Source organism: Camelus ferus, chromosome 35 (assembly GCF_009834535.1).
Source record: "Camelus ferus isolate YT-003-E chromosome 35, BCGSAC_Cfer_1.0, whole genome shotgun sequence".
Lineage (NCBI taxonomy): Eukaryota > Metazoa > Chordata > Mammalia > Artiodactyla > Camelidae > Camelus > Camelus ferus.
Window position 1 is genome coordinate 19,848,610 of NC_045730.1, and position 27,171 is coordinate 19,875,780.

The following is a 27,171-nucleotide window of genomic DNA, read 5'->3' on the forward strand; positions in this document are numbered from 1 at the left end:
GGAGAAGATTAAGCTCTAGAAAAATTCTTCAACAGCAAGATTTGACGAGCTTCTGAGCTTCTGGGTTGGTAAAGAGGAACATGTGGTGTGCTGGGGGGGTGGCACATCCCCAATTCCATGGGGACAGAAGCTCCTGTGCTCAGGACCCTTCCAGACCTGGCCCTTTGTATCTCTTCATCTGGCTGTTCATTTGTACCCTTTAATATCCTTTGTAATAAGCTGGTAATCTCACAAGTAAATTGTTTCTCTTTGTTCTGTGAGCTGCTTTAGCAAGTGAATTGAACCCAAGTAGGGGCTCATGAAAATGTCTGATCTACAGCTGGTTGGTCAGAAGCACAGGTGACAACCTGGACCCGTGATTGGCACCTGAAATGTGTGTGTCTGGTGGTGGGGAGGGTTGGGGGTGCAGATTTAGCCCGGAACCTGTGGGAGCTGATGCCATCTCCAGGTAGATCGTGTCAGAAGAGGACTGCAGAACACCCATCTGGTGTCTGAAGAATCAGAGAATGGTTGGCGGTGGTGGATAACACCCCAGGGACCAATACCACGTGATGTCCCCTCTTCCATTTTCCCTGAAGGCCTTGATAAGAACCACCATGGTTTGGTTCTCTAGCAACTTTTATTGGTCAAGGGGCACGGAATTATATGCAGTACCCGTGGTTTCATTAACAGGCTCATTATAAACCAACTTAACATTTATCTTATTTGAAACTTTTTTGCTTTTGAATAAACTGATGTGGTCAAGTGGACATGCTCCTAACCCAGGCAAAAAGTTGTTCGAAATTGAGCGGCTTGCAAACCTACTGTCAATGAGACACCGAATGAAATGTTCTTCCAGTGAGATCCAAGAAGTAGTTCAGTCTGAGAACCTGCTTCATATTCTAACTTCTCCAAATCAAATATTCAAGACAGAAGAAGAGCAAAATTAAAATATCTAACAGGACAACATTCTGATGCTTTTATCCAAGTCACTTCCTGGAGTCTACGTGCTGCTGTGCTCTGTTGATTAAAATAACAAATTAAAGCAACAGGCAGCTTCTAATGAAAAGGTAATGGAATTTATGCAGTTAAGAAGTTGCAGTGGAAGAACATATAAAAGGTAAAGAATGCTTTTTTTAACCTTTCAGCTTTAAATAGTACTGTATTTTAACTTTAAAGAAAAGTGCTATTATATATTTTTTGCATTAACATTTTAAAACATTAGAACAAGTCTTTGTAATACAATATGTATTAGACTTCAATATACCTCATGTGAATTAAAAACAGGTCGACTTGATAACTGTAGTAAGGCATTTAAGTATTCAGCAACAGCTATACGGAAATTCCTTAGTGGCATCCCTTTGATATTAACTTGATTTAGTGGGTTTCCTTAAAATGAACACAAAATGATAAAAGCCTTAAAAAGAGGCAGTGATGCTCTAATACTGGACCCCAGAAAAAGCACAGTGGCCAACAACGTGTTTTCCGACAGGGAGCCCATAGAGCTCAGCAAGCCGGGATAGGCGAGCAGCTCCCAGTGGTGTGGTTTATCTACTGCATTTACAAGTCGCTGAGAGTAGAGTCGGTTGCCTAGTAAGCTTGGTTAAAGGTACCGAGTCCTCACTGCTGATCACGGCACCTAAGACAGAGCAGGTACCCAGCTGGACTTCCTGAACTGATCTGGATGAAGATGCCTTAAAAGCAGGAGAATGTAAGGCTCAAGGGAAATCTCCATTCTTCATTTTATTTCAGCCTATGAGTAATTACCGATCTAATATTTCAAGTGTAGCTCACGTAAACGCCTTGTGGACTGTGGTCAATGTAATTAACTAAGCACTGCACTGGCCACCAATTGCCAGTTTTTGAGTATCAGGTTACAAATAGAACCAACTGTGCAATATAACCGACTTGATGATCAAAGCACATCTCACAGTTAATAGATTTTAGTTCATATGATTAAAAAAATAAAATATTAGACTGCATTAATGCAACTTTTTATCATATCATACATCAGAAACCATGCTGTGGAGATGTACTGGACTAGCATATATACAGTACAGAGCCAGGAGTCAAACCAAAGGTGGAAGGGAAAATACGGAATGGAACATTTTTACATATGTGTATACAGTTAATGGTCTTGTCCAGTGACATGGATTTATTATACGGTTTGCTGTACCACATCTACTAGCTTGCATAACACTCCAAATTATTTTTTTCACACAAAGATCTACTTCTGTATAAAGTAGAAAAAGATGGTGGTAAAAAACTTCTTCTTCAAGCTCCAACAATTGTGTCCCAAATACCACTGTCCAAACACCTAAAACAAATTAAGAATAATTTAGAAATATTCATGACAATAAATGTACAAGCAAACACAGCTTATATTCACAAAGGGAATTCATCAGGGACTGCTTCCAGCTTTTATTTAAACTTACCTATGCCTGTTAGATAATGTTGACCACACATACAAAGTCCACTGTGGTAAATGGGGAAAAGGAGGCAGCTTTACAAAGTTAAAATCTCCATCTGTAATTTTTATAAATGAGCATTAGCTACAGGCACATTCGTTTAGACTTCAGTTAACGCAAGGAAGACTCCTCAGTTCTATAAAGGCAGAAGATCCAGAGGAATGTCTGACTCAGTCACTCTCATCAACTACAGCCTTGCCCTTCTTTTTGAGCAAGAACATAAGGATTTCCTATAAACAGTCCAAGCAGAATATCTAACTGCCTTTTTAATTGGTAAGGCTGGGTTTAATCCAGCATTTTGCTTATTGTTTTGTATTTTTCCCACCTGTTCTTTATGCTTTCCCCCCTCTCTTTTTCTGCCTACTTTTGAATTATTTAGATTAATCAGGTGTTTATTCCATTTTAATTCCTATGTTGGCTTAACAGCCCAAACTCTCTGTTGTGTGATTTCACTGGTTTCTTTAGGATTTTTTTTTTAGACCATTTTAGGTTCAAAGCAAAATTGAGAATGGAAAAGCACATAGATTTCCCATGTACCCCGTCCCCTCACACATAAATAGCCCCCCTATTACCAAGAACCCCGCCAGATTGATGTGTTTGTTACAGGCGATGGACCTACACTAATGCATCTCAATTACCCCAATTCCACAGTTAAATTACAGTTCACTCTTGGTGTTGTATGTCCATGGGTGATGTGGACGTACAGTATGTGATGACACGTATCCATCATTATAGTATTATACAGAGTACTTTCACTGTCCTGCAAATCCTCTGTGCTCTGTCTACTCACCCCTCCCATCCCCAACCCCTGGCACCTCTGGTCCTTTCACTTTCTCTATAGTTCTGCCTTTTCCCATGTCATACAACTGGAATCATACAGTATGTAGCCTTCTCAGGTTGGCCTCTTTATCTTAGTAACATGTACTCATGGTTCCTCCATGTCTTTTCATGGCGTGATCCCTCATTTCTTTTTAGTGCTGAAAAATACTCCATTCTCTGGATGTACCACAATTTATTCATTTGCCTTCTGAAAGACATCCTGGTTGCTTGCAAGTTTTGGCAATTATGAATAATGCTGCTGTAAACATCTGTGTGCATGTTTTTGGGTGGACATAAGTTTTCAGCTCCTCTGGGTCAATACCAAGGAGTGAGATTACTGGCTCATACAGTAAGGATATGTTTAGCTTTATAAGAAAATGCCCAACTGTCTTCCAAAGTATCTGTACCATTTTGCATTCCCACCAGCAATGAACGAGAATTCTCGCTGCTCCACGTGGTCACCAGCATTTGGTGTTGGCAGTGTACTGGATTTTGGCCATTCTAATAGGTTTGAAGTGGGATCTCATTGTTTCAATTTGCTTTTTCTTTGATGACATATGATGTGGGCCCTCCTTTCAGACATTTACTGTCATCTGGGTATGTTTTTTGGTGAGGGTCTGTTAAGATCTTTAGCCCATCTTCAAACTAGGTTGTCTGTTTTCTTACTGTTGAGTTTTAAGAGTTCCCCGTATATTTTGGATAACAGTCCTTTATGAGCTATTTCTTTTGCAAATATTTTCTCCTCATCTGTAGCTTGTCTTCTAACTCTCTTTTGCAGAGTGGAAGTTTTTACTTTTCATGAAGTCTAACTTATCAATTATTTATTTCACAGATTGTGTCTTTAGTGTTGTATCTAAGAAGTCCTCACCACACCCAAGGTCACCTACATTTTCTCCTATTTTATCTTCTAGGAGTTTTGTATTTTACATTTAGGTCTATGATCCATTCTGAGTTATTTTTGTGAAGGATATAAGGTCTGGTATCTTTTTTTTTTTTTTTTTTTTTTTTTGGTGTATGACTTGTTTTAGCACCACTTATAAAGAAGACTATTTTTGCTTCATTGTATGCCGTTGCCCCTTTATCAAACATCAGCTAACCGTGTGGGTGTACCTCTGGGCCCTCTATGCTGTTCCACTGAGCTATGCGTCTGTTACTTCACCGACACCGCACTGCCTTGATTACTGTAGCTTTACGGTGTGTTACAGTTTCGTAGTGACGGTCCTTCAATGTTGTTCTTCTCTTTTAACACTGTGTTGGCTATTTTGGCTCTTTTGCTTCCTCTCCACATAAACTTTAGAATCAGTTTGGTTTTCCTCATATATTGTCAGAGTCCTACCTAAGTATTTCCTTTCTGGGGGGTGCTAATGTAAATGGTATTGTGTTTTTAATTTCAAATTGCATTTGTTCATTGCTGGTATACAGAAAAGCAATGAGCTTTTATATGTTAACTTTGTATCCTGCAAGTGTGCTAAATAATCACTTACATAGGAGTTTGTGGATTCTTTAGGATTTTCTGCATAGATACTCTTGTCATCTGCAACAAAGTTAATTTCTTCCCTCCCAACCTGTATACTTTTTATTTCCTTTTCTTATTGCAATGGCTAGAACTTGAAGTATGATTTTAAAGAGAAATAGTAAGAGGGGACATCCTTGCCTTGTACCTGATATTAATAGGAAAGCTTCCACATTCTCACCATTAAGTATGATGTTAGCAGTAGGTTTTTTGTAGACTTTCTTTGTCGAGAGAGTTTTCATCATGAATGGATGTTGGATTTTGTCCAGTGATTTTTCTGCATCTCTTGATGTAACCATGTGGTTTTCGTTTTTGAACCTGTTGATGCGGTGAATCACACTAAGTGATTCTGGAATGCTGAACCAGCCTTCCACACCTGGGACAAATCCCACTTGGGAGTGGTATGTAATTCTTTGTATACATTGTTGGATTCAACCTAGTATTTTGTTGAAGATTTTTGCATCTATGTTCATGGAAGATACTGGCATGAAGTTTTCTTTTCTCGTAATGCCTTGGCCTGGTTTTGGAATGAAGGTAATTCTGGACTCACAGAATGAGTTAGGGAGAACCTGGCTCCCTGTGCTGTTTTCATTCTGTGAAAGAGATGGTAGAAAATGGGTATAATTTCTTCCTTCAATGTTTGATAGAGTTCACCAGTGACCCATTTGGGCCTGGCGCTTTCCATTCTGGGGGGTCATTAATTACTGGCCCACTTTCTTTAATAAATACAAGCCTATTCACATTGTCTGTTTCATCTTGTGTGAGTTTTGGCAAATTGCGTCTTCGAAGGATTGGGCACAGAGTTATTCACAGTAGTCCTTTCCTTTCCTTTTAATGTTCATAGAATCTGCTGTGATGTCCCCTCTTTCATTTCTGATATTAGTAATTTATATCTTTTTTTCCTTAGCCTGGCTAGAGTCTTACTGATTTTATTGGTCTTTTTCAAAGAACCAGCTCTGGTTTTATTGATTTTTCTCTATTGATCTCCTGGTTTTAATTTCATTCATTAAAAAAAATTCTATGTATTTATTATTGTATTATTTAATTATTTTATTTTGGCTGAGGGGAGGTCATTAGGTTTACTTATTCTTAGAGAAGGTACTGGGGATGGAACCCAGGCCCTTCTGCGTGCTAAGCATGTGCTCTGCCACTTGAGCTACACCTTCCCCCAATTTCATTCATTTCTAATTCTTACTATTTCTTTTCTTCTGCCTACTTTGGATTTAATTTGCTCTTCTTTTTCTGGTTTTCTATGGTGGACACTTAGATGATTACATTTAGATCTTCCTTCTTTTCTAATATATACATTCAATGCTATGTATTTCACGCTAAGCACTGTTTCTGTTGAATTCGCCCCAAATTTCGATAAGTTGTGTTTTTCCCTTTCATTCAAAATATTCTCATATTGCTACTGAGATTTTTTCTTTGACCACTGTTACTCAGAAGTGTGTTGTTTAATCCTCATGTATTTTGGATTTTCCAGTTATCTGTCTGTTGCTGATTTCTAGTTTACTACCACTGTGGTCTGAGAGCAGACACTGTATGATTTCTATTCTTTTAAATTTGTTCTGGTGTGTTTTATGGCCTAGACAGTGGTCTATTTTGGTAAGGGTTCCACATAAACGTGAGAAGAATGTGTAGTTCACTGTTAAGAATATCTAACTTTTAAGTATACAGTCCCCTCTCCTTTTCGTAATGTAGCTGCAAAAAGCAATGGCAACCCCTACGGTTAAAGCTGCAGAGCTCCAGGAGGTGACCAGAGCACGAGGCTGGGGGCAGCAGAGATGCTGCGATGTGGCACCTACCTGGCGCTCCCATACTGCTTCAACAGCCACACTCCTGAGCGCTCGGGGCCTGTGCGTGGCGAGGGGACCAAAGCTGCCTCAAGGCCGCAACTCCGTACTGGATACCTGAGCCCATTTGTTCTGGGTCCAGCTCACCTGAGGACCAAGCAAGTCTTTAGAAAAAGTTTTCATGTTTCTGTGAGCCCCAAAACACATTAAGTGAAAAAAGCAAAGTGCAGAACACTGCATACAGACACCATAATTTTGAATAAAGAGGTAAAAAATATACATGTTTGCTTGTGAGGGCATAAACATATCTTCAGAAGGATACATAAAGAACTGATAATTATGGCTGACTTCAAGAAAGAGTTCTAGATGGCTTAGGGGACAGGAAACGGGGGAATGGAGGGTGACTTTCACTGTATCCTCTTCTGTACTTTCTGAATTTGGAATTATGTGAACATATTATGTATACAAAGATTAATTTAAGAATTAAACCATAAAAATACCATCTTTCACTTATGAGACTGGTAGAGACCCAAGTATGATAATAAACCCTGAAGGCATGGCTTTAGTGAAATAAACACCTTCATTCATTACTAGTGGGACGATAAACTGCTACAATGTTGATCGGAGGAATCTGACGGGCTCTACCTAAATTCCAAATGCTTATGTTCTTTGACTCAGTGATTCCATTTCTGGGAATTTATCCTACACACACAGTCACATGCAGGTGAAATGATATATAAAAAAGGTTATTTACTGCAATGTTGTTTGCAACAGCAAAATACTGGCAACAACCCAAATGTCCAAAGCAGACTGCTTACATTATGGCACTACACACAGCGGAATAGTACACACACGCTGTGTGTATGTGTATATCAGCATGTATCTGTAGATGGAAGTCTCTGCATACTGATTTGTAATGATTGGTAGGTATAATAAATGCAGAATTTATAGTATGCTTTTATTTAAAAAAAAGGGGGAGAAAAAGCAATGGTTTTTGAATCATATGAATATACTGCCTATTTAGAAATTTTAAATTAAAAAGTACTGCTGAAGAATTCTAATTTATATTCTCACAGTTTTTCACCAGATGTCATTATGATTTTGATGACATCAGAAGAAAAAGACCTTGAACGTTTTGTGTGAGTTCACTTCCATGCATGATATTCACAGATGCAATATTAAAGTAGGAAGGTCATTTAAATGAAACCTCATGTTGAGCTTAATATTACTCAAGATCTTGCCAATTTTAATGATAACCATTTATGCTAGAGTCCTTAAAAATCAGTTTTGTACCAAGTTGAGTAGATTTTTTTATTGTTGTCTTCAGATCAAAAGAGCACAGAGGGATGCAGAGTCCCTTCTCCTGCAGACCAGCCCTCTGTCTGGGCCTGAGGCTCTCCCGGGTACCTCTCCAAGCCCCCGCTTCTGTCAGCCCCCCTCCCACCCTTCTCTCCTTTCCCTGCCTCTCTCTTCTCTCCCAGCATCTTCGTAACTTCTTCCCTTACTGGAACCTCTCACTTTCAGTTAACCGCCTGCACCCTCGTCCTCCAGGGTGGGGCCTACACTTCCTGCCTCCTCACCTCTTCCTTGTGCTCAGTTGCACTACTTTCATCTTTCTGCTGGCAAAGATGACTGGTGACCTTCTCCTACCCACCCCAAGAAATATTTTTCAGCTTAGGTCTTAGCTGATGAGACTTTATTGCATGTGGTAATGAACGATCCTTTGGCTCAAGTTTGGCTGAAGTGACACCCACCTTCCTGGCTCTTGTCACACATCTCTGACCTTTTCCAACCTTCTCTCCTTCATCCTCAGTCTCCAGGGTCTCGCTCTGGGTCACTGCTCTTCCGTCTCCACTGATCTCTGGGTGATCACATTCCTCCCAGAGTCTCAAGTAGTCCCATATATTGATGGCTCCCAAATGGGTACCGGCAGCCCGGAATCCTCCCCAAAGCTGACCAGATACCTCCACGTGTTTGTTCCAGTGAGACCACCAAGGGAACACACCCTACACAGAACCATCTTTATTCCCTGGAACTGGCTTATCCTCTGGCTTTGCCATCTCTTTACTGAGTTACTCAAATGTGACCTCAAGTGTCGCTTCTCCTCCCTTCCTGACCCCACTTCTCTCTCCTCCCCAAGGTCAACTGCCCTGCTTTGCTGTTTACTGACCATCATGATGCCCCTGCCAAAATTCTTCCTAAATCCATCTGTATCTCTTCATCTCTACTGCCACATCCTTGTCAAGGCTTTCATCGGTCATCAGTTTTTGGAGTTCTCAAACACGCCCTCATTGGTACCCTGGCCGTCAGCCCTGTTATTCCTTCAGTCTGTCCTTGACAGAACCGCCTACAATGATCTGTCTCCAATCACAATCTGACCACGTCACTCACTGCCGACCACCCGTGGGGCTTCCCATCCCCACAGCAGGGGCTCTCAGGCTTCCATGGACACCAGGATCAATCACATGAGAAAGCTTTTAAAGATGCTGATGCCTTGGCCATACATCAGCCCAATTAACTCAGCATCTCAGAAGTGGGGCCTGGAATTCAAATTTTTATGCACTCCAGTGACTCTAGCATTTGGCCAGGGTGGAGACTCAGTCGCCCACGAGGTCAAGTTCCAGACCCCGGGTCACTATCACTGGCCTGGCTGCTGCCTCTCTCCGATCCTCCTTCCCACCATTCCCCGCCGAGTCCTTCTGTTCCTTCAACTTTTCTCCCAATCTCAACTCATGCTGGGCCCTCTTGGGTCTAACCCTCCTCCTCACCCCCTTGCCCGGCCCCTCCTCACATTTCGAAAGCCCGAGCTCAGCCACCACCTCCTTCTGGAAGCCCCTCCTGACATCATCTCCTGAATAGGCAGGTTCTCCATCCTTGTGTGACCCCAGATTCCGTGCACTGCTCAATTTTCATATCAACCACACCGTATTAGAATTATCTTTTGATTGTTTCCCATGAAAGACAGTTTCTTGAGAACAAGGATTGTGGTTAATTCATTTTTGTATCCCTGGACCTGATAAAGAATAGGCATCCAGGTATTTGAGTGAATCAATTAAAAACTGAATGTCCACATACAATTTTGGTGATATTTAAATAAAAATCAGCTTTAATAAATGACAACTACGTATTATTTTGTCAGCTGCCTAAATCAGGGTTATTTTAAATTCATTTTTACTGAAGCAACAAATACAACAAGACAGAGTACTACTGAGGTATGCTGTTAGCGTCAGAAATAAATTCTCGGTGGGGAGGGGATAGCTCAAGTGGTAGAGTGCATGCTTCAATCCCCAGTACCTCCTCCAAACAAGTAAACTACCTCCCTCCCTCCACCAAAGAAAAATTAAATTAAATTAAAAAAATATTCTCCACAATGCCCAATCCACAGCCAGCATCATCATGCAATGTACCTGTAACTCACTTAATATCACCCAGCTCACCCCCCGCCATGACACATGACCACTGGCCCAGCGGAGTCAGCGAGGTGTTGCAAGCGCGGGGACAAAGGTCCAGTCTTCCTTAAGTGATGGATACAAAAAAGGCTGTGGTTCTAAAAGCAAACACCGCCTGACACCCTGATGGCCTGCCCTCTGCATCAGTGGGACTGAGGAAGCCACTGGAAGAGAGAGGTGGGCTCTCCCCTCAGCCACATGGACAAGACCTTCAAACCCATAACTGGCAACTGCAGGTTGGCAGGTGTAGAGAGAACATTCTTTGACCAAATTGTTCCTGGAAATACTGAAAATGGATACTACTGAGCCAGGGAGTGAAAGAGGCTGAAGAAAAGTTTATGAATGGAAAGTGTTTTACCTGATTCAATTTTGTTAAGTATTTTTCTGGCACATTGTACAAAGGCCTCTTCTGCATTCTCCCCTGTGAGGACACTTGTTTCCAAAAACATCAGCTCTAAAACTGACAACAAACAAAATACGAAGCCATATTTAGATGACAGCCACAACTATTCAATTAATAACAGCCTGTTTAGTATTTTCCTGGAATAGCAGGCGAAATAGAATTATTACTTAAAACCATTATTTCTGCAAATATAAAATCAACAAATGTCAAAAATGTTTTTAAATATTAGAAGAATTCTAACTTTTTCTGAAAAGTAACTAGTATCTTGTGCCAGCACTTAAAGCTTTTGAAGAAACTAAGCAGGCACCAATGCTGAGTAACTAAGCAAAGCAAGCTGGCTGAAACCGCCCTGTGGTCGATATGAAATAAAGTAGCAACTTCCTTCTCCAATCACCTTCACGTCACCATAAATACAAACTACAGGTGCTCACACTTTGGGGGGACTACATGGCCGTGTGACGTCCTGACAGTGAAGGGATGTTGTATGAACAAATACTCTTCTGACCATCAGGTGGTCACTCACTACGGTACAAAGCCCACTCTCCTTGCTTTTGTGAGCTAACACAAGCTCTCTAGACACTTCTTTCTTACTTGTAAAGATCAGGTTCATTTAAATGACAGATAAATTCCTTTTGAGCTTCAATATTCTAAGCTTGCATGCTTCTAAACAGCTTCTTTACAAACTCATTTTTTAAAAAATTTACTGGAGTACAGTCAGTTACAATGTGTCAGTTTCTGGCATACAGCACAATGTCCCAGTCATGCATATACATACATATATTTGTTTTCATATTCTTTTCCATTAAAGGTTATTATAAGATATGGAATATACTTCCTTGTGCTGTACAGAAGAAATTTGTTTTTTTAAATCTATTTTTATATATAATGGCTAATATTTGCAAATCTCAAACTCCCAAATTTATTCCTTCTCAGCCCCTTTCCCCCAGTAACCATCAGATTGTTTACTGTGTCTGTGAGTCTGTTTCTGTACAAACTCATGTTTTTATCCCATGTGTTAATTTTCTTAGCAGAAAACCAGTTAATCTGCAAGAGTATAATTTGGCAGCCCCAGAGTCCAGTTAAAAATTGATATCAGGATATTTTAGTTCTTGACTGGCTCTAAAGATTAAAGTAATTTTAAAATGTCTGAATTCTTACTCTGCTATCTATAAGCAACTACTAATTTTATGTATCACCCTTATGTATTTCATAGAGAAATTCAGACAAGTTTCAAAGGCAACTATAGTCAAGTGACTTAAAATTAATGTAGTAAAATAAAGCCAGTAAGTCCAGTATTTCTTCTACCACTTCCCTTTCTATTTAGATCTAGTATTTCACCAACTTAGCTTCAAATTACATTTTAAAAAGATGACATTGGGGGGAGGGTACAGCTTAGTGGCAAAGTGCATGTCTAGCATGCACAAGATCCTGGGTTTGATTCCTAGTATCTCTGTTTAAAAAAATAAACAAATAAATAAATATAAAATTACCTTCCCCATTTAAAAAACTTAAAAAAAGAAAGATGACACCATCTGATTAAGGCCTTTGGAAATTACTGTGATAAATTTCACTTGAAACCAAGACCTGTAACATTCAGAAATCCTGGACTGAAAAGTCATTACAGAACACTAAGACATCTGCTTTTATCATTATAGTAACTTTTGTAGGCAGAATGCAATACAGTGAAAATGTGCTAAGTAAGTCTAAATTTACAGTAAGAACAAGAGGAAGTTCCACATTTCCTAAATATAGTTTCATCTTAAAACTCCAGTAGAGGTAACAGGTGAGAAGTCACTTGCCATTCTCTTGAGCAAACCTGGAGGCTTCCAAGAAAGTGACTTCCCGATCGGCGTCCAGGTCCTTCTTGTTCCCACAGAGGATGATCACGATGTTCTGACTCGCTAGCATTCTGGCATCTGTTAACCAATTAGTCAGCACATTGTAGGTTTCTCGGCGGTGTAATATAAGATTGTGGAAACAGTACATGTATTTTATAAAGCTAGCAGCTCTTTCCAGTCATTCACACTACTCACACCACTTTCAAACACACGGGGCAATGCCAGCAAACTTGAAGGGAACTCAGACAACCTGAATGCCCCGAGTGTGCTCCACACCCACACAGTTTGTTTCACTTTGTTTCCAGGAGAATGAGACCGGGAGTCAGACAGCTGTGGTCTGTTGTTTGCCCAGTTGGGGTACAAAAGGAAACAGACGTTGCTCCCTTCACTTTACAGTATTTATGGAGCTCTTAGTACGTGCAACATGGTGAGGGACACCTGAGAGCTCACCTCTGCCACTCAGTGAATCCCTGCAACATGCTGGTATTCTGTTTCCCAGGAAGTTATCACCTGGATTCTTTGTAAGGGACTCTATGACATAGATTCTGATTATCTCCCTTTTCCATGAGACTCCCGAGGCCCAGAGAAACTAAGTTGCCCAAAGTCACACATTGGGCCAGTGGCAGAGCCGGGATTTGACCAGGTCCATCCGCCTTCTGGACTGTTTTCGGTCCGTGTATATCTAGGGCCAGTTTCCTCTGCTGGTGCACTCTGATGGTGCGGCCTCACACTTGGGCAGGTGGAGCCCTTCAGCCCCAGGCAAGAACGGCAGGGCTGCCCGCCTTCTCGCCAGAGCCCCTCATTCTGAACACAGGCCAGGTGTGCGACAGACACCCTCTCACTGGACAAGCGTCTTCCCGGAAGGAGCCCCCAGATGACAGTTCAGATGACATATTTCAGAGGTGGTGCTGGTGAACACTGAGATCAGCACCGACTGATGGGATTCCTTCGAGGATGGGGACATTCTATGATCTGCACTGTCCAATACAGTGGCCACCAGCTGCAGGTGATTTCTGAGCACTGGGAATAGGGTAAGTGAGACCAGGGAGCTGAAAATTTAATTTAATTTTATTTGCGATCGCTGCAGTGATAGCTACACACAGGATGGTGCACTCAGATCCTTCTATGTGCCAAGAGCTTTATACTAACCAACTTGACCGCCCAGCAGCCTCACGAGTCTCGCACGATCATCGTTACTCCACAGACAAGGAAGCTCAAGTCCAGTCAGAGCGCCCTGTCTGAGGACACCACACAGTGACCAGGCGTGAACCCAGGTGACCTAAACCTAAGCCTGTGCTTGATGGATGACAATTACTTCTAATAATTTACCACAAAGGAAAACCCTAAGTTTCTCTGTTTGTTTGTTCTTTGGGCTTTTTTTTTTTTTTCGCAAACCTTAAGGAAAGTGTCAAAACATCATGTTAAGAAATACAGTGAAACACCATGGATGCTTCATCTATCTAAAACCTTGGGAACATCCCTCTTTACGTGGTAAAGTAGTGGCGGGTTCAAAAACCTCCAAGACTCCCCGTAAAAGGGCTGTGGGGCTCTGGACTCCCAGCCATGCCCACTGCCCCCCCACCCCCCCACTGCTGATGCCCAAAGCATCCCCTGCAGGGAGGCGCGGACCCAGGGAGCAGCGGCAGCGCCTCTTCCGGGGGCTCCTTACCTGGTGATGTCGTAGATGAGGAGGGCCCCTGCCGCACCTCTGTAGTAACTCTCGTCACAGACCTGGAAGAGTTACACACTTTTACTTTCAGCCAGAGCCTGGACTCCTGAGCACCATCTGCTCATACAAAAGCACCTGTTTTTGCCTTGAAAACCACAATACAGGGGCAGATGTTGCTTTAAAGAGAAATGATTCAGGGTCACCTGAAAGTATGCATGATGAGCTATTCCACCTGAAATCGTGTCACAGAAACGACAGGGAGGTGGGGACGTTCAGCTGGGACAAGTATGATATTCCCTAAAGGGTAGATGAAGCTCTTCTGCAGAACCGAAGGCATCTTTGAGAACTTACAGGGCGGGCAGAGAGGCTCACAGAAGCTGCATGGGCCCTGGGCGCTCAGCAGTCCCCCTCTGCTGGCTCGGGGGTCCTGTGTCTTCCCCCCGGGGAGAGGGAACCTCCTCCCAGACTCCACAGCCGCACTGTCCTGAGCTCCCTTCCTCCCGCCCCTCACCTGTTTCTAGAGTGCCCGAATATATCTTGTCCGGGTCCACAATTTCCAGGATTTTTCTTTCAGTAACACATTTTCTCCCCTGCAGCACGAATCTCTGTTTGTTACATTTTTCCCACTAGCAAAATCAAATTTGCTCCGGCACCTCCCATCTTAAAGAACAAGGTAGGAGGCGTGATTCCCCGCTACTGTTCCATCACTTGCTCTTTCTGACACCCAACCTTCCCCAGAGCTGCCTGACCAGTGCCCCTCCCTCCCCCCCAGCCCCTGCCTCTCTGCTCCTCCCACACAGCTGGTCCAGGTCATGCAGCAACATGGATCCAAACCCAGTGCACCTGTCCTCCCCACTCTGCTGCTGCAGCAGCCCCTCTCCCGGCCTCTTCCTCCCTCACCAGCTACTCTAGATCATTCCTCTGAATCTGCCCTGTTGCTACCAGAGTTCCTTCGCCTGGTCTGGGGTCTGGTACACTTTTCTACCAATGGTCCTGACTCAGATTTAATCCTCAGCTCAGACTACATCTGTAAGATCCAACCGCCACTACCCCGGCATCTCCATGTGACCACATAATGAACATCTGTAAGATAGAACCCTGGTTCCCAGCCTCCAGGTTCCTCCTGGCTGGGGGTGGGGTGAGGGGTGGGGAGATCCCACCATCTACTCTGTTTATAATCTCTGCTCGGAGCCTCCATGCCTCTTCATGCCCATCTCCATACTGGGTCCATCAGTCAGGACCTGTCTCACCAATAGTTCACGCTCCACATTGTACACGTCTCTCCATCCTCACCAGCACTGTCCTAACCCATGCCACCAGCTCTCTGCCTAGACCCCTGCAGGCACCTACAGCTGGTGTCCCCGCTGTCACTTGTGACCATCAGTCTATTCTCCAGAGCAACAAAAGTCCTCCTCAAGGTCTACAAGGCTCCTGTGCTCCGGAATGGGGCAATGGTCAGTGACTTAATCGCTTTTATCAATCATGCTGCAATCCAAAACCTCCATAAGAGGTCCTAGGCAATGGGGCTCAGATAGCTTCTGAGTTCGTGAGCACATGGTGGTGCGGAGAGGGCGGGAAGCTCAGCACTGGGTCCCCACACCCGTGCCCTCTGCACCTCTTCCATTTGGCCATTTCTGACTTGCACCCTTTATAATAGACTGGTAACACTGAATATGGTGCTTTCCTGAGCTCTGTGATTCATTCCAGTGAATTCGGGAGCCTGGGGGCAGGGTCGTGGAAGCCCTGAATTCACTGACTGCTGGTCAGACACGAGAGTGACCGGTGTGTGCAGGGCAGACAGTCGGGGGACTGAGCCCTGAACCTGCGGGGCCTGAGCCCTGAACCTGCGGGGCCTGGTGCTAACTCTGGGTACTGTCAGAATCGAAGTGAACTGTTGGTCACAGAGTGGTGTGGAAAAATGCCACTCACCTGGGGTCAGAAAAGAGGCACCACCATCAACTACACTTCAACAAAAAGTTAAAAACAAAACAAAACAAAACAAAGAAACAAAAATAGGCACCAAAGAAACAAACAGTGCCTACCTCTGGGGAGAAAAGAAAACCGTGGAACTTAAAAAAACAAACAGAATTTGCTCATTATATATATTTTGATATTTTGAAAAGGGTAGCTATTTTTAAATTTACTTTTTAGTCCTTAAATTTCCCAGGCTCGAAGCATCCCCCCTCTCCTTACAGATGCTACCACAGAGGGCACGGCTTTAAGAGCCGGCAGAGCTGTGGGGTGAGGGGGGCCGGCTGTCAGCTCTCCTCTAGGGAGCCCCTGGGGGCAGGTCATTTCCACATATAGTAGGAGGCAACTCTTTTCTATTTTAGCTTCAGCTCCCAGAGAAAGAGCATCAGAGAGGCACCAGCCTGTGGTGACTGCCCCTGCCGCCTCCCCGTCTGGCAGGGCCAGGTCCTGGCGGCTGCCTTCTCCCTCTCTGGCTTACTCCCCTGTGTTGGTGAGGTGTGTCTTCCTGAAGTTTCTAAGAAAGAATCCATGGGAGAGAACCATTATTTTCCCCCATTCTTGCATAACTGAAGATATTCTGATTTATCTTCTCACACTTAATGGATAGTTTCGCTAAGTTTCCAATTTTAGGCTGGAAAAAATTTTTTTCACGTTGAGTTTTGAAGGCAATGCTTCAATTATCTTCTAGCTTCCAAATGTTGCTGTAGAACAGTCCATGCCTGATCCTTTATGTGGGACTGTTTTGGCCTCTTGGAGTCTTTATGTATCTTCACTTCATCCATGATGCTCTGAAATTTTGCATGGCACACCCCTGTCTGGACTTTCTCCCATTCATCTGTGTTTGGTGTAAGGTGGGCCAATAAATGTGGAATCTCATTCCTTCAGTGGAAAATTTTCTTTAATTGTTTCTTTTAGTATTTCCTCTGTTCTTCCTTCTTCGGGAATGCCTAATTAGTCAGGCATTGGACCTTCTGAATTAATTCTGGATGATTCTTTGTTGTTTCTTCCCCTTCCCATCTCAAGTTTGTTGTTTAACTTTCTGGAAGATCATTACTCTACTTAATATATTATTTGATTGCTCTTTTGTAGTTTTCATTTTCTCCTATTCCCTGGAGGTTTCTATTTTCTTTATTTTGGGTTCTTTCTTTTATTTTAGAAACTTCCTTCAAGTGTCTGGTGATCCTTGGTTGATCAATTATATTCAAGAACAAGGAATGCAAAAGTCTTAAAAAAAAAAACAACAAACACCCCTTTATGTGTGGGCTGGAGGCTTTACTATGAGATGGCTAGACAGAGATTGGGCTATTTCACTGGGGAAACCAAAATATTAGCATCCTTAAGCCTTTCCTTTGGGGCTATTCATCTTTCTGCAGAGAATATATACCTGACTTTAAATGAAATGCCTGCACTGGGATTAAATTTTATTTAACTGAATTTTGAAATTGTGACTATCTGTTCTGCTTGACTTTGGGTATGTGTTCAAAAAGCACAACTAAAATATTAATCTACTTTCTTGCTTTAGTACTTACAGAATATTATACATGTAACCTTATCTGCAGTGATCTGGGGCCATCATTCCAAACATCGATGGTGACTGTAGTGCAACGAAAGTGTTGAGGAGAGAAGAGAGAATATTTTGTGGAATGTTTTAATGTAAAACAAAACCAACCCCCAAAGAGGTTTTAAAAAATTCTCCTTTTAAAGTAAAATGCAGAGAAGAATTGTTTGTGCTACTATTTTGCTTTGATTTGAATCTAAAAGTACAGTGTGGAATAAACAACGCCACATCCTCTGAATGCACTCACCAGTCTCGAAGAATAAATTAGCCTCCAAATTAGGATGCATTCACTTGGAAGAGGTTCTAATGCATTCTTTCATAAATCAGTTCTGCATGGAGAAAAACTGACTTCTGCTTGCCTTAAAGCTTCCGGAGGCAAAATTTCTAAAATCTAAGGGATGGGGTTGGGAAGGACTATATATATTAAGAGAATATAACTGATTATTTCAATTCCGATTTTCAAATATTTTTCTTAACTTAGAGAAAAAGCTACCTGAATCGTTTTTGGTCGGCTGTGTCCCGTATCTGTAACTTGACATATTTACCACCAATGTTTATTATCTTTGAACCAAATTCCACTCCTATTGCATGATTTGAGTCATCTTTGACTGAAAAAGAAATTTCATTTTAGAACATTAAGGAAACAGGCTCAGATTTAAATGAGTAACATTAAAATCAAGAGTTAAGTCAATGGAAAATGCTATTTACTTCAGCCATTCATTTCTCCAACAGTCAGATGATAACAGGTACTTGTTCTTTTAAAGAGAGCACATACAATCCCTGTTCTTAAAGAGACAATAAAAGCTTTCCTCAAAAATCCTAAACAAACCATATATTTTAAAGCTGGGGCTTGGAGGAGGCCACACCACAGGAGATGGTGTCTCCCTGTTCACATTTTAAGGTTCTCATGAATGGTGGCTGCACGGAAGCCTGGGTACCATGTGGAGGCCTCACTGCCCAGGGGCAGACCTGCAACTTGGCCAGTAATGGTTTTAAGTATTCAGCCAAATCTCCTAAAGAAATAAAAGTAAGGGGAAGGAAAGGCACTGAAGCCCAAGAAAGAAACTTAATGGACATCAAAGATTAAGAGGAAACGAGGAAAAGATAGTGTGAAAAACAGAACCCAAAAAACAAAAACTCTATGCACACTACAGCTGCTGGGATTTCCTGAATTTTAGCACTGTGTGGTGGTAATCTGGAATGAACCCTCTGGAGAAATCAATACTGTTTGAATGGGCAGGGAGGCGGATGAAGTAAGTAGCCTGCTGAACTCAACTGGAATAAGCCGTCTATAAAAGAAAATTTCTGTGATGAATATCGTGGGCATATGGTCCACTAGCTGGCTTATATTTTATAACCACAGGATAAAATTTAATTGTACCAGAAGTCAGGGATGCCACCTGACAGCTACGTTTATTGCTGCCTGGGGGCATGAGGGTAGAGGAGGGTAACAGGGACCCCAGCAGCCTGTCTCATGCCTGGACAGTGCAGAACTGGACATCCTGCTAGACTGAGCCACTGTGCACACCTTGGAGTAAAAGCCTTCAAAGGGCCATAACCGAAGGCCAAGGGCATCCTGACTAGCTCATGGCTACATGAGAAATAAAGTGAAACCTTGTGACATCATTACAGTGATGGTGAGGAGTGACGGGGAGGGCGATCAAGGGGGAGTTCCCCACAGAGGAGAAGGAGAGTAGTAGGCTGTGTGCTTGGTCCACTGTCGTCCGGATGCTCGCTTCTGAGACGGAGCAAGGAAAAGCCTTGGTAACTGGCAAAGAAGCCTGGACCACCCGGTGAGTGAAGATGTGTTCAATTTAGTAAGGACTGGCTCCATGACTGAGCCATGCTGGGTCCATGTCACGATATAGAGGTTCCAACAAGCTCTTGGTTGATGAAAATGCAATGAGCAAAATGCATTTCTAGAATTTTATTCTTCAAGCTCTTTTCCAAGACATCCTATGCTGCCTCTTTTCCCATTTTATCTACCACCTGACGTATCTCATACATATTTAAGATGCACTTCATTTTTAAAAAAATTTTTAAAAAATGTTGGGGGTGGGGCAGAGGCAGTTGGGTTTACTTCTTTATTTACTTTTGGAAGAGGTACTGGGGATTGATCCCAGGACCCTGTGAATGCTAAGCATGTGCTCTGCCGTTTGAGCTACACCCTCCCCCCGAGATGCACTTCATTAAATGAAATTAATTCTGTTTCCATGCCTTCATCTGACTACCAGACAGACAGGTCATTCTCCACAATTCTTTCCATTATTATAAAAGCACTACTTATTTTAAGGGCCTTTCAAACCTACCATCTTTTACAATAGTTTGGAATACAAAATTCAACCTCCTTTACCAAAAGAGTATGAGTCAATTGCAAGTTATTTTCTCTGGTCAAAATGTCTGGGTTTGAGTCTCACCAATTATGAGGTCACCATCAAAAGGTACACACTCACTTCTCTGAACCTCTGTTTCTTGTAAAATAGAATTGAAGATTACAACTGCCTTAATGACAATACAAGGCTGCTGAGGACAGATGTTACTTTATTCAAAATGTACAACAAGCCTGTTGGGAAATGAAATGCCACATCATCCCACTGTATTTTAGTATCTGGAAAATGTACAGATGGTACACTATGTAATGAACTGTGAACCACTATAAGGATGAAATGCTAAATAAAAATCAGATTACTAAAAGTTTAATAACAGACTTTAAATATCATTTAAAAAACATTTTTAAACTATGACTTTTTTCCTGAAAAAACTATTCATAAGTCTGGCTGTAAACAAATCCGAGCAGGAGTGTGCTCTCAGAAGGAGATGTGTGTGAATACAGACCACATGGTGTCACTTACATTTTTTTCAATAATCTGATAAGCAAGCAAGACTTGCCAGTTCCTGCATTTCCAATAACCAAGAATTTAAACAAAAAATCTGAAAGACAAAAAGAGATTGTGAAAAGTAACTTTAAAACAGGTGCTATGAATTTATTCTTAGGTTACAATCATAAAAATTTAATGAAATCTTAGTTGCTAATATAACAGAAAAAAAAGAGGTAATGGTATTTTGTGAAAACAGCAATAAACACATTGACTTACCTTCCCACCTTTTCTGTATCTGGCTTACGTGCTCAGTGCCTTTCAAACTGGGGACAATTTGTTTTGATAATGGACATTTGAAAACTATTCTTGTAATGACTAAAATCTGTCTCTCTGCTACACTATTCAAAAAATTAAAAAAAAAAAATACACACACGCAAAGGCAAGCAAAAGTCTCCAGAAATTTCAAGTGTTTTCTGTACAAAAGAAAAAACCTGGTAGACTTTGAGGCTTTGAGAAGTCGCCTTCCTTTTTTTAAAAAAAACAAAACAGGTGTCAGTTTTCCCCGCACTTGTGGGCTTCTGTGGTCTTGCCTCTGTCCCCTCATCTGTGACCTGTGGGAAGGCTGGCTTAAGCCCAGCTGGGGTCAGTATTCCACGTGAGAAGTCTGCCTCATTCAGAGTAGAGAAAGCTCTTCATTTCTTCTTTACACATTGGAATTTATTCATTTATTTATTTTTATTATTTTATTTTGGGGAAGCAGGGAGGGAGGTAATTAGGTTTATTCATTTACTTATTTTTAGAGGAGGTACTGGGGATTGAACCCAGGCCCTCCTGCATGCTAAGCATGTGCTCTATCACTTGAGCTGTACCCTCCCCCACTTGGAATGCATTTAATTTGGGATCCTACTTTCCATAACCAGAAAAAGAGGCTTTCCACCATGGAGTCTGTAAATTACAGTGATGTAGCATTAGGAGCCTCACACGGTCCTGGAGATTCATTTTTGCTTTTTATTAGGAAAGAACTCTCGTTCTGCTCAGTCCAGGCCCTGCAGAGCACTCACCCCCTCTCCCACCCTCACCCTTTGATCCTGACCCACCACTGCTCACCCCCAGCTGCCAGGCTCATCCCCTGGCCCTGAAGGCCCTGCTCCACATTCCTGGTTTCCTTGTGTGCAGCCCTGAAGGTGTCACCTCCGCACTCCTGTGTCCAACCCAGACCAAGCACTGCTGGCCCTGGCTCCTTCCCTCCCCCAGTTAAGCCCAAATAGTCTACTTCTTTGCCGGTGCCTGGGCCAGCCCTGTTTCCTAAGAACTACATTCATGATCACTCCAAGATTAAGCCGTCAACCTCTCATGATTTTCAAATGGTTGTAGGCAATTAAGCTTATAGGATAGTGCTATTAGAATTGTCAGCATTTAAAAATAGCAACAGTTTTATGCTTCCCACTGCCCATTTTAAAAGCAAGCCCACCAGTGTTCATAACAATATTATTCACAGTAGCCAAAAGACGGAACCAACTCAAATATCCATTGATGGATACATAGATAAACAAAATATAGTATATACATACATTGGAATATTATTCAGCATTAAAAAGGAAAGACTTTTTGGAACATGGTCCAACATGGATAAACTTTGAGAAAATTGTGGTTAGTCAAATAAGCGAGACACGGAAAGACAAATACCAGAAGATTCCACTTCCAGTACATGAGGTACTCAGCGTCATCAAACTCATAGGGACAGAAAGTAGAAGGGTGATTGTTGGGGAGGGGATTGGGGAGAGGAAATGGAGAGTCTGCATTCAGTAGATACGAAAGATGAAAAAGTTCTGGAGATGGATGGTGGTGGTAACAGTTGTACAGCAATGTGAATGTACTTAATGCTACTGAACTGTAGACTTAAAAAGGGTAAAAATGGCAGATCTTATGTAATGTACATTTTACTACACACATAAAAAAAAAATATGCCAAGTCTAATCATTTTCATTGAACAGCTTTTACAAACCAAGAAATTGAAGGGAAGATGGTTAAGATGGTCAGGTTAAAATGAAAATATTGGAATTTCTCAATCTGGTTCCATATCCCCTTCTATTTAAGAAATAAAGCCCAATACATTGCATAAAAAAGATGAAAATCAGAGGTTGAACCAAGATGGCAGAGTAGAGAGACTCATAGCTCACCCTCTCCCACGAATACACCAAGAATTACATCTACAAACCCACTGAATCACACAGACACCTACTGAACTGTGGCAGAATGTCTCTCACTTTGAAGTACAGGAGGAGTCTCACAAAATCCAATAAACAACAAGATTATATGGTATAGCACAGGGAACTAGATTCAATGCCTTGAAGTAACTTACAGTGAAAATATGAAAATGAATATATGTATGTTCCTATATGACTGAAGCATTGTGCTGTACACTAGAAATTGACAGAACATTGTAAACTGACTATACTTCAATCAATCAATCAATCAATCAATATATGAAAGATGAAAATCAGGTGAAGATGCTGTCACTATGTAGGCAAAAGTAAGTCTTGAGAGAAAAAATAATTTGTGTACACAAATTGGAATGTTTCTTATGTGCCCATGTGAAGGAAAGAGTAGTGAGCTGAACTGGAACTCTCTTCAGGGCTCAGCTGGAAGTGAAAGGATAGGCTGGGGAAAAATCCTCTCCCCAGCACAGGAAGACAAGGAGCCCTCTCTGACTCTGCCTGGCCTCTCAGCAGAAAAACATTCCACTTTGAAGGTTTATCATGTGAGTCTGAAGTTCAACTTTAAAAAACATGTGGAAAATGAATCTTCAAGTCAAGAAATTTAAAATAATGGGATGCCTGGAAGAAGCAAATGCAGATCACTCTGGAAAGAAACACCCTCAGCCCAAGGTATATAGGATTCCCACACTTATAGCTCCTCTGAAGATGAGCTCACAATCTAAAATTATAAAACACTCAAGGGAAAAATCCATCTTGAATGAGTCAGCAATCCCAAAACATTAAGCTTTCAAGAATCTGATTAAAAAAAGAACCTGATAAAGTATACTCAAGCTGATTAATACCAAAAAAGAGAACTGAATCCATAAGAAAAGTATAAAATGATATAAAAAGAGGTAGACTTCTAGAATCTGTCTAGAAATAAAAATTGCAGTCATTAAAAATAAACGGGGGAAGGGTATAGCTCAAGTGGTACAGCCCATGCTCAGCACACAAGAGGTCCTGGGTTCAATCCCCAGTACCTCCTCCAAGCAGAAATTAATGAATAAACCTAACTACCTCCACCTCATTAAAAAAAACAAAACAAAACACAAACACCACAAGCAAAACGTGTGCTTTGAGACTATTTCACAAATCTGTCTCATCCTTTAACAAATGCTGACACTGTGAATCATAGATTTCATTGAATTATAAATTTTAAAAAGTCAATAAATGAGTTAAAGAGCAGAATTAACAAGACTAAGGAGAAAATTAGTGAACTGGAGTAAAGACTGAAGAAAGTTACAAGGAGGCAGAACAGAGAATTGAAGAGAGAGAAAATATGAGAGTTTAAGTAACATGGAGGATTGGATTTGGCTTCCCAGTGCACATAAATGTTACATTTACACTATATTGTAGTCTACTAAGTGTGCAGTAGCATTATGTCTTAAAAACCAATGTACATACTTTAATTAAAAAATACTTCATTGGTAAAAAACCATCATCTGAACCCTCAGCAAGTCATAATCTTTTTGCCATAGTAACATTAAAGATCACTGATCACCATAACAACTATAATAATAATGAAAAAGTTTAAAATGTTGCAAGGATTACCAGAACATGACCCGGAGACATGAAGTGAGCAAATGCTGTTGGAAAAATGGTGCCAACGGACTTGTTCAATGTAGAGTTGCCATGAACCTTCAATTTGTAAAAAATGCAGTCTCTGTGAAGCATAAGGCATGGCTGTCAATGGAGGTAAGGGTTTTATATTTCACTCAAACTGGTAATATGATGATACCAGTAGACTGTGATATGTATATATAGTCTAATATCCAGAGCAACCACTAAAACAGCTATGCGAAGAGACAGACCCCAGAACATTAGGGAAACAGGTTATACTCAAAAACAGGTAAATCCATTTGGTATCACTCATATGTGGAACTGGAAAAAGAAGAGGATGCTAATGAACTCATCCAGAAAACAGAAACAGATCACAGACTTAGTAAACAATCTTATGGTTATGGGAGAAAGAGGGTGGGAAGGGATAAATTTGGGAGTTTGAGATTTACAAATGTTAGCCACTAAATATAAAAAAATTAAAAAACCCAAGTTTCTTCTGTATAGCACAGGGAACTATATTCAATATCTTCTAATGAAAAAGAATATGAAAATTAATATATGTATGTATATGCATGCCTGGGACAAGGGCTGTACACCAGAAATTGACACATTGTAACTGACTGTACTTCAATTAAAAAAAATAGGTAAATTAAATGGAATTCTAAAAAATATTCTCATAAACCACAGAAAGACTCGAAAAAGAAAAGAGGGAAATAAAAAAACAGAATAGAAAGTAAAAATATAAAATGGAAAAAACAAATTTTATAGATCAATACTTACATTAAACATAAACCATATAAATATACCAATTAAAAGACAAAGATTGGCAGGTTGGATGTAGACCTGACTACATGCTGCCTCCAAGAAACTCACTTCCATTATGATTTCAGGCAGGTTGAAAATGAAAGAATGGAAAAAAATAATATCATGCAAATTTTAATCAAAGTCAATCATTATCGTTATCAGATAAAGCAGGGTGTAGGGCAAAGAAAATGATCAGAGACAGAGAGGGTCACTATATAAAGATAAAAGGGTAAATCACCAAATAAGACATAGGAATCCTCAATGGGTGCACCAAAAAACAGAGCTATAAAATAAGTCAAACTAAAACTTGACAAAACTGAAAGGAGAAGCAGACAAGCTCACGATTATGGCTGCAAACGTCAACACCCCTCTCTCAACAACTGACAGAACAAGTAGACAGAAATCAGCAAAGATACAGAAGAACTCAGCACAGTCAACCAACAGGTTTGAGTCAACATTTATGGAACACTCTGCCCAACAAGAGCAGGGTACATATTCTTTTCAAGGTCCTATGGAACGTGTATCAAGATAGACCACACCCTGGGCCATAAAATAAACTTTAACAAATTTAAAATGATTGAAATCACAATGAATGTGTTCTCAACCACAATGGCATCAAGCTAGAAATCAATAACATAAAGACAATAGGAAAATCTCCAACTACTCAGATACTAACCAGGACACTTCTAAACAACCCATGATTTAAAGAGGAAGTCTCCTGGGAAATTAAACAATACACTGAGCTGAATGGAAATGAAAATATAACTTACCAAGATTTGTGGGTTACAACTAAAGCAGTGTTGAAAGGACAATTCAGAGCACTACATGACTACATGCATATATTAGAAAGGAGGAAAAGAATTAATTAATTATTGAAGCTCCTCAAAACCTAGCAAAGGAAGAGCAAAATAAACATAAAACAAGCAGAAATAAGGAAACCAAGAGCAGAAATCAATGAAACTGAAAACAGAAAAACAAAGAGATGGTTCCCTGAAAAGATCAATAAAATTGACAAACCTTTAGCAAAACTGGTGAGCTGAAGGATGTGGGGACTGGTCAAGGAAAAGGACATGACCTTGAGATGGTCACGGCACACACCAGCATCCCCTCCGAGGGGACTTAACGTGTCCAGGTGATGTTGCTTGGCAGCATCTGCTGGAGGTCTGTGACAGCCCCAGAGCTTGCCTGATCAAAGGTGAGCAGACGGTGAATGCAGCTTCACCAGGTATTCAAAGCAAGCAGCCGCTTAATGGCTAAAAATAATGATGTGCTTCTTTGGGCCGTGTTTAAAGCAACTGAGTATGTAAGAATTTGAATATGGTGCTGGCGGGATTTGAACTAATGTCTCAGCTTGTTGCAGAGAAGAAAACCACAGAGGGCCCAATGTGCAGGGGCCACCATTAACTCAGTGATATAACAAACACTGACAAAAAAAAAAAAAAAAAAAAAAGAGAGTGAGGACACAAATAGCCAGTTTCAAGGTGTATCACTACAGACCCAGCAGGATGACAAAGGAGGAACAAGAACAGCTCCACACACTTTAATTTGACAACTTATAAGAGATGGACCAATTTTTCGAAAACACGAAGTCCTACAACTCATCCAACATAAAATAGATCACTTAAATAGTCCTATAACTATAAAGGAAGCTGAATTTGTAATTTTAAAACTCACAAAAGAAATGTTCAGGCCAGGATGGTTTTACTAGAGAATTCTACAAAACTTTAAGAAAGAATCAACACCAATTCTATACCACATCTTTGAGAAAATTAAAAAGGAGGGAGCCCTTCCCTAGTCATTTTCAGAAGTTAGTAGTTTCCTGATACCAAAGCCAGAAAAAGACAGTCTTAAAACAACACCAACCACAGAACAGTATCTCTCATGAACACTTAACAAAATATTAGCGAACAGAATTCAGTTTTTTTTTTTTGAGAATTCAGTTTTATATATACATATAAAGTATAGACTATGACCAAGTGGGCTTTGTTTCAGAGATGAAAGTCTGGTTCAATACCTGAAAAATCAATCAATGTAATTACTCTATTGACAGGCTAAAAAGAAAAATCACATGGTCATATCAACTGATGCAGAAGAAGTATTTCACAGAAATCAACACTCATTCATGATAAAAACTCTCAAAAACAAAAACAAAAAACCAGAAAGGAACTTCCTCAACTTGATAATCATAATTTAAAAATGTCTACAGCTAACCTTACACTGAATGGTGAAAGACTGCTTTCTCCCTAAGACCAGAAACAAAGTAAGACTAT

General features: G+C 41.0%; 1 protein-coding gene across 1 annotated transcript; it reads right to left on the reverse strand.

Moving 5' to 3' along the window:
- Window positions 1-1,983: 1,983 nt before the first annotated feature.
- Window positions 1,984-12,433, reverse strand: LOC106730765 (ras-related protein Rab-4A-like). Its single transcript, XM_032473758.1, has 4 exons — window positions 12,224-12,433; window positions 10,380-10,475; window positions 6,585-6,719; window positions 1,984-2,296 (listed from the first exon to the last, which is right to left on the reverse strand). The coding sequence occupies exons 1-3, from the start codon at window positions 12,408-12,410 to the stop codon at window positions 6,604-6,606; spliced, it is 399 nt and encodes a 132-aa protein (XP_032329649.1). The 5' UTR covers window positions 12,411-12,433; the 3' UTR covers window positions 1,984-2,296; window positions 6,585-6,603.
- Between the last annotated feature and the right edge of the window lie 14,738 nt (window positions 12,434-27,171).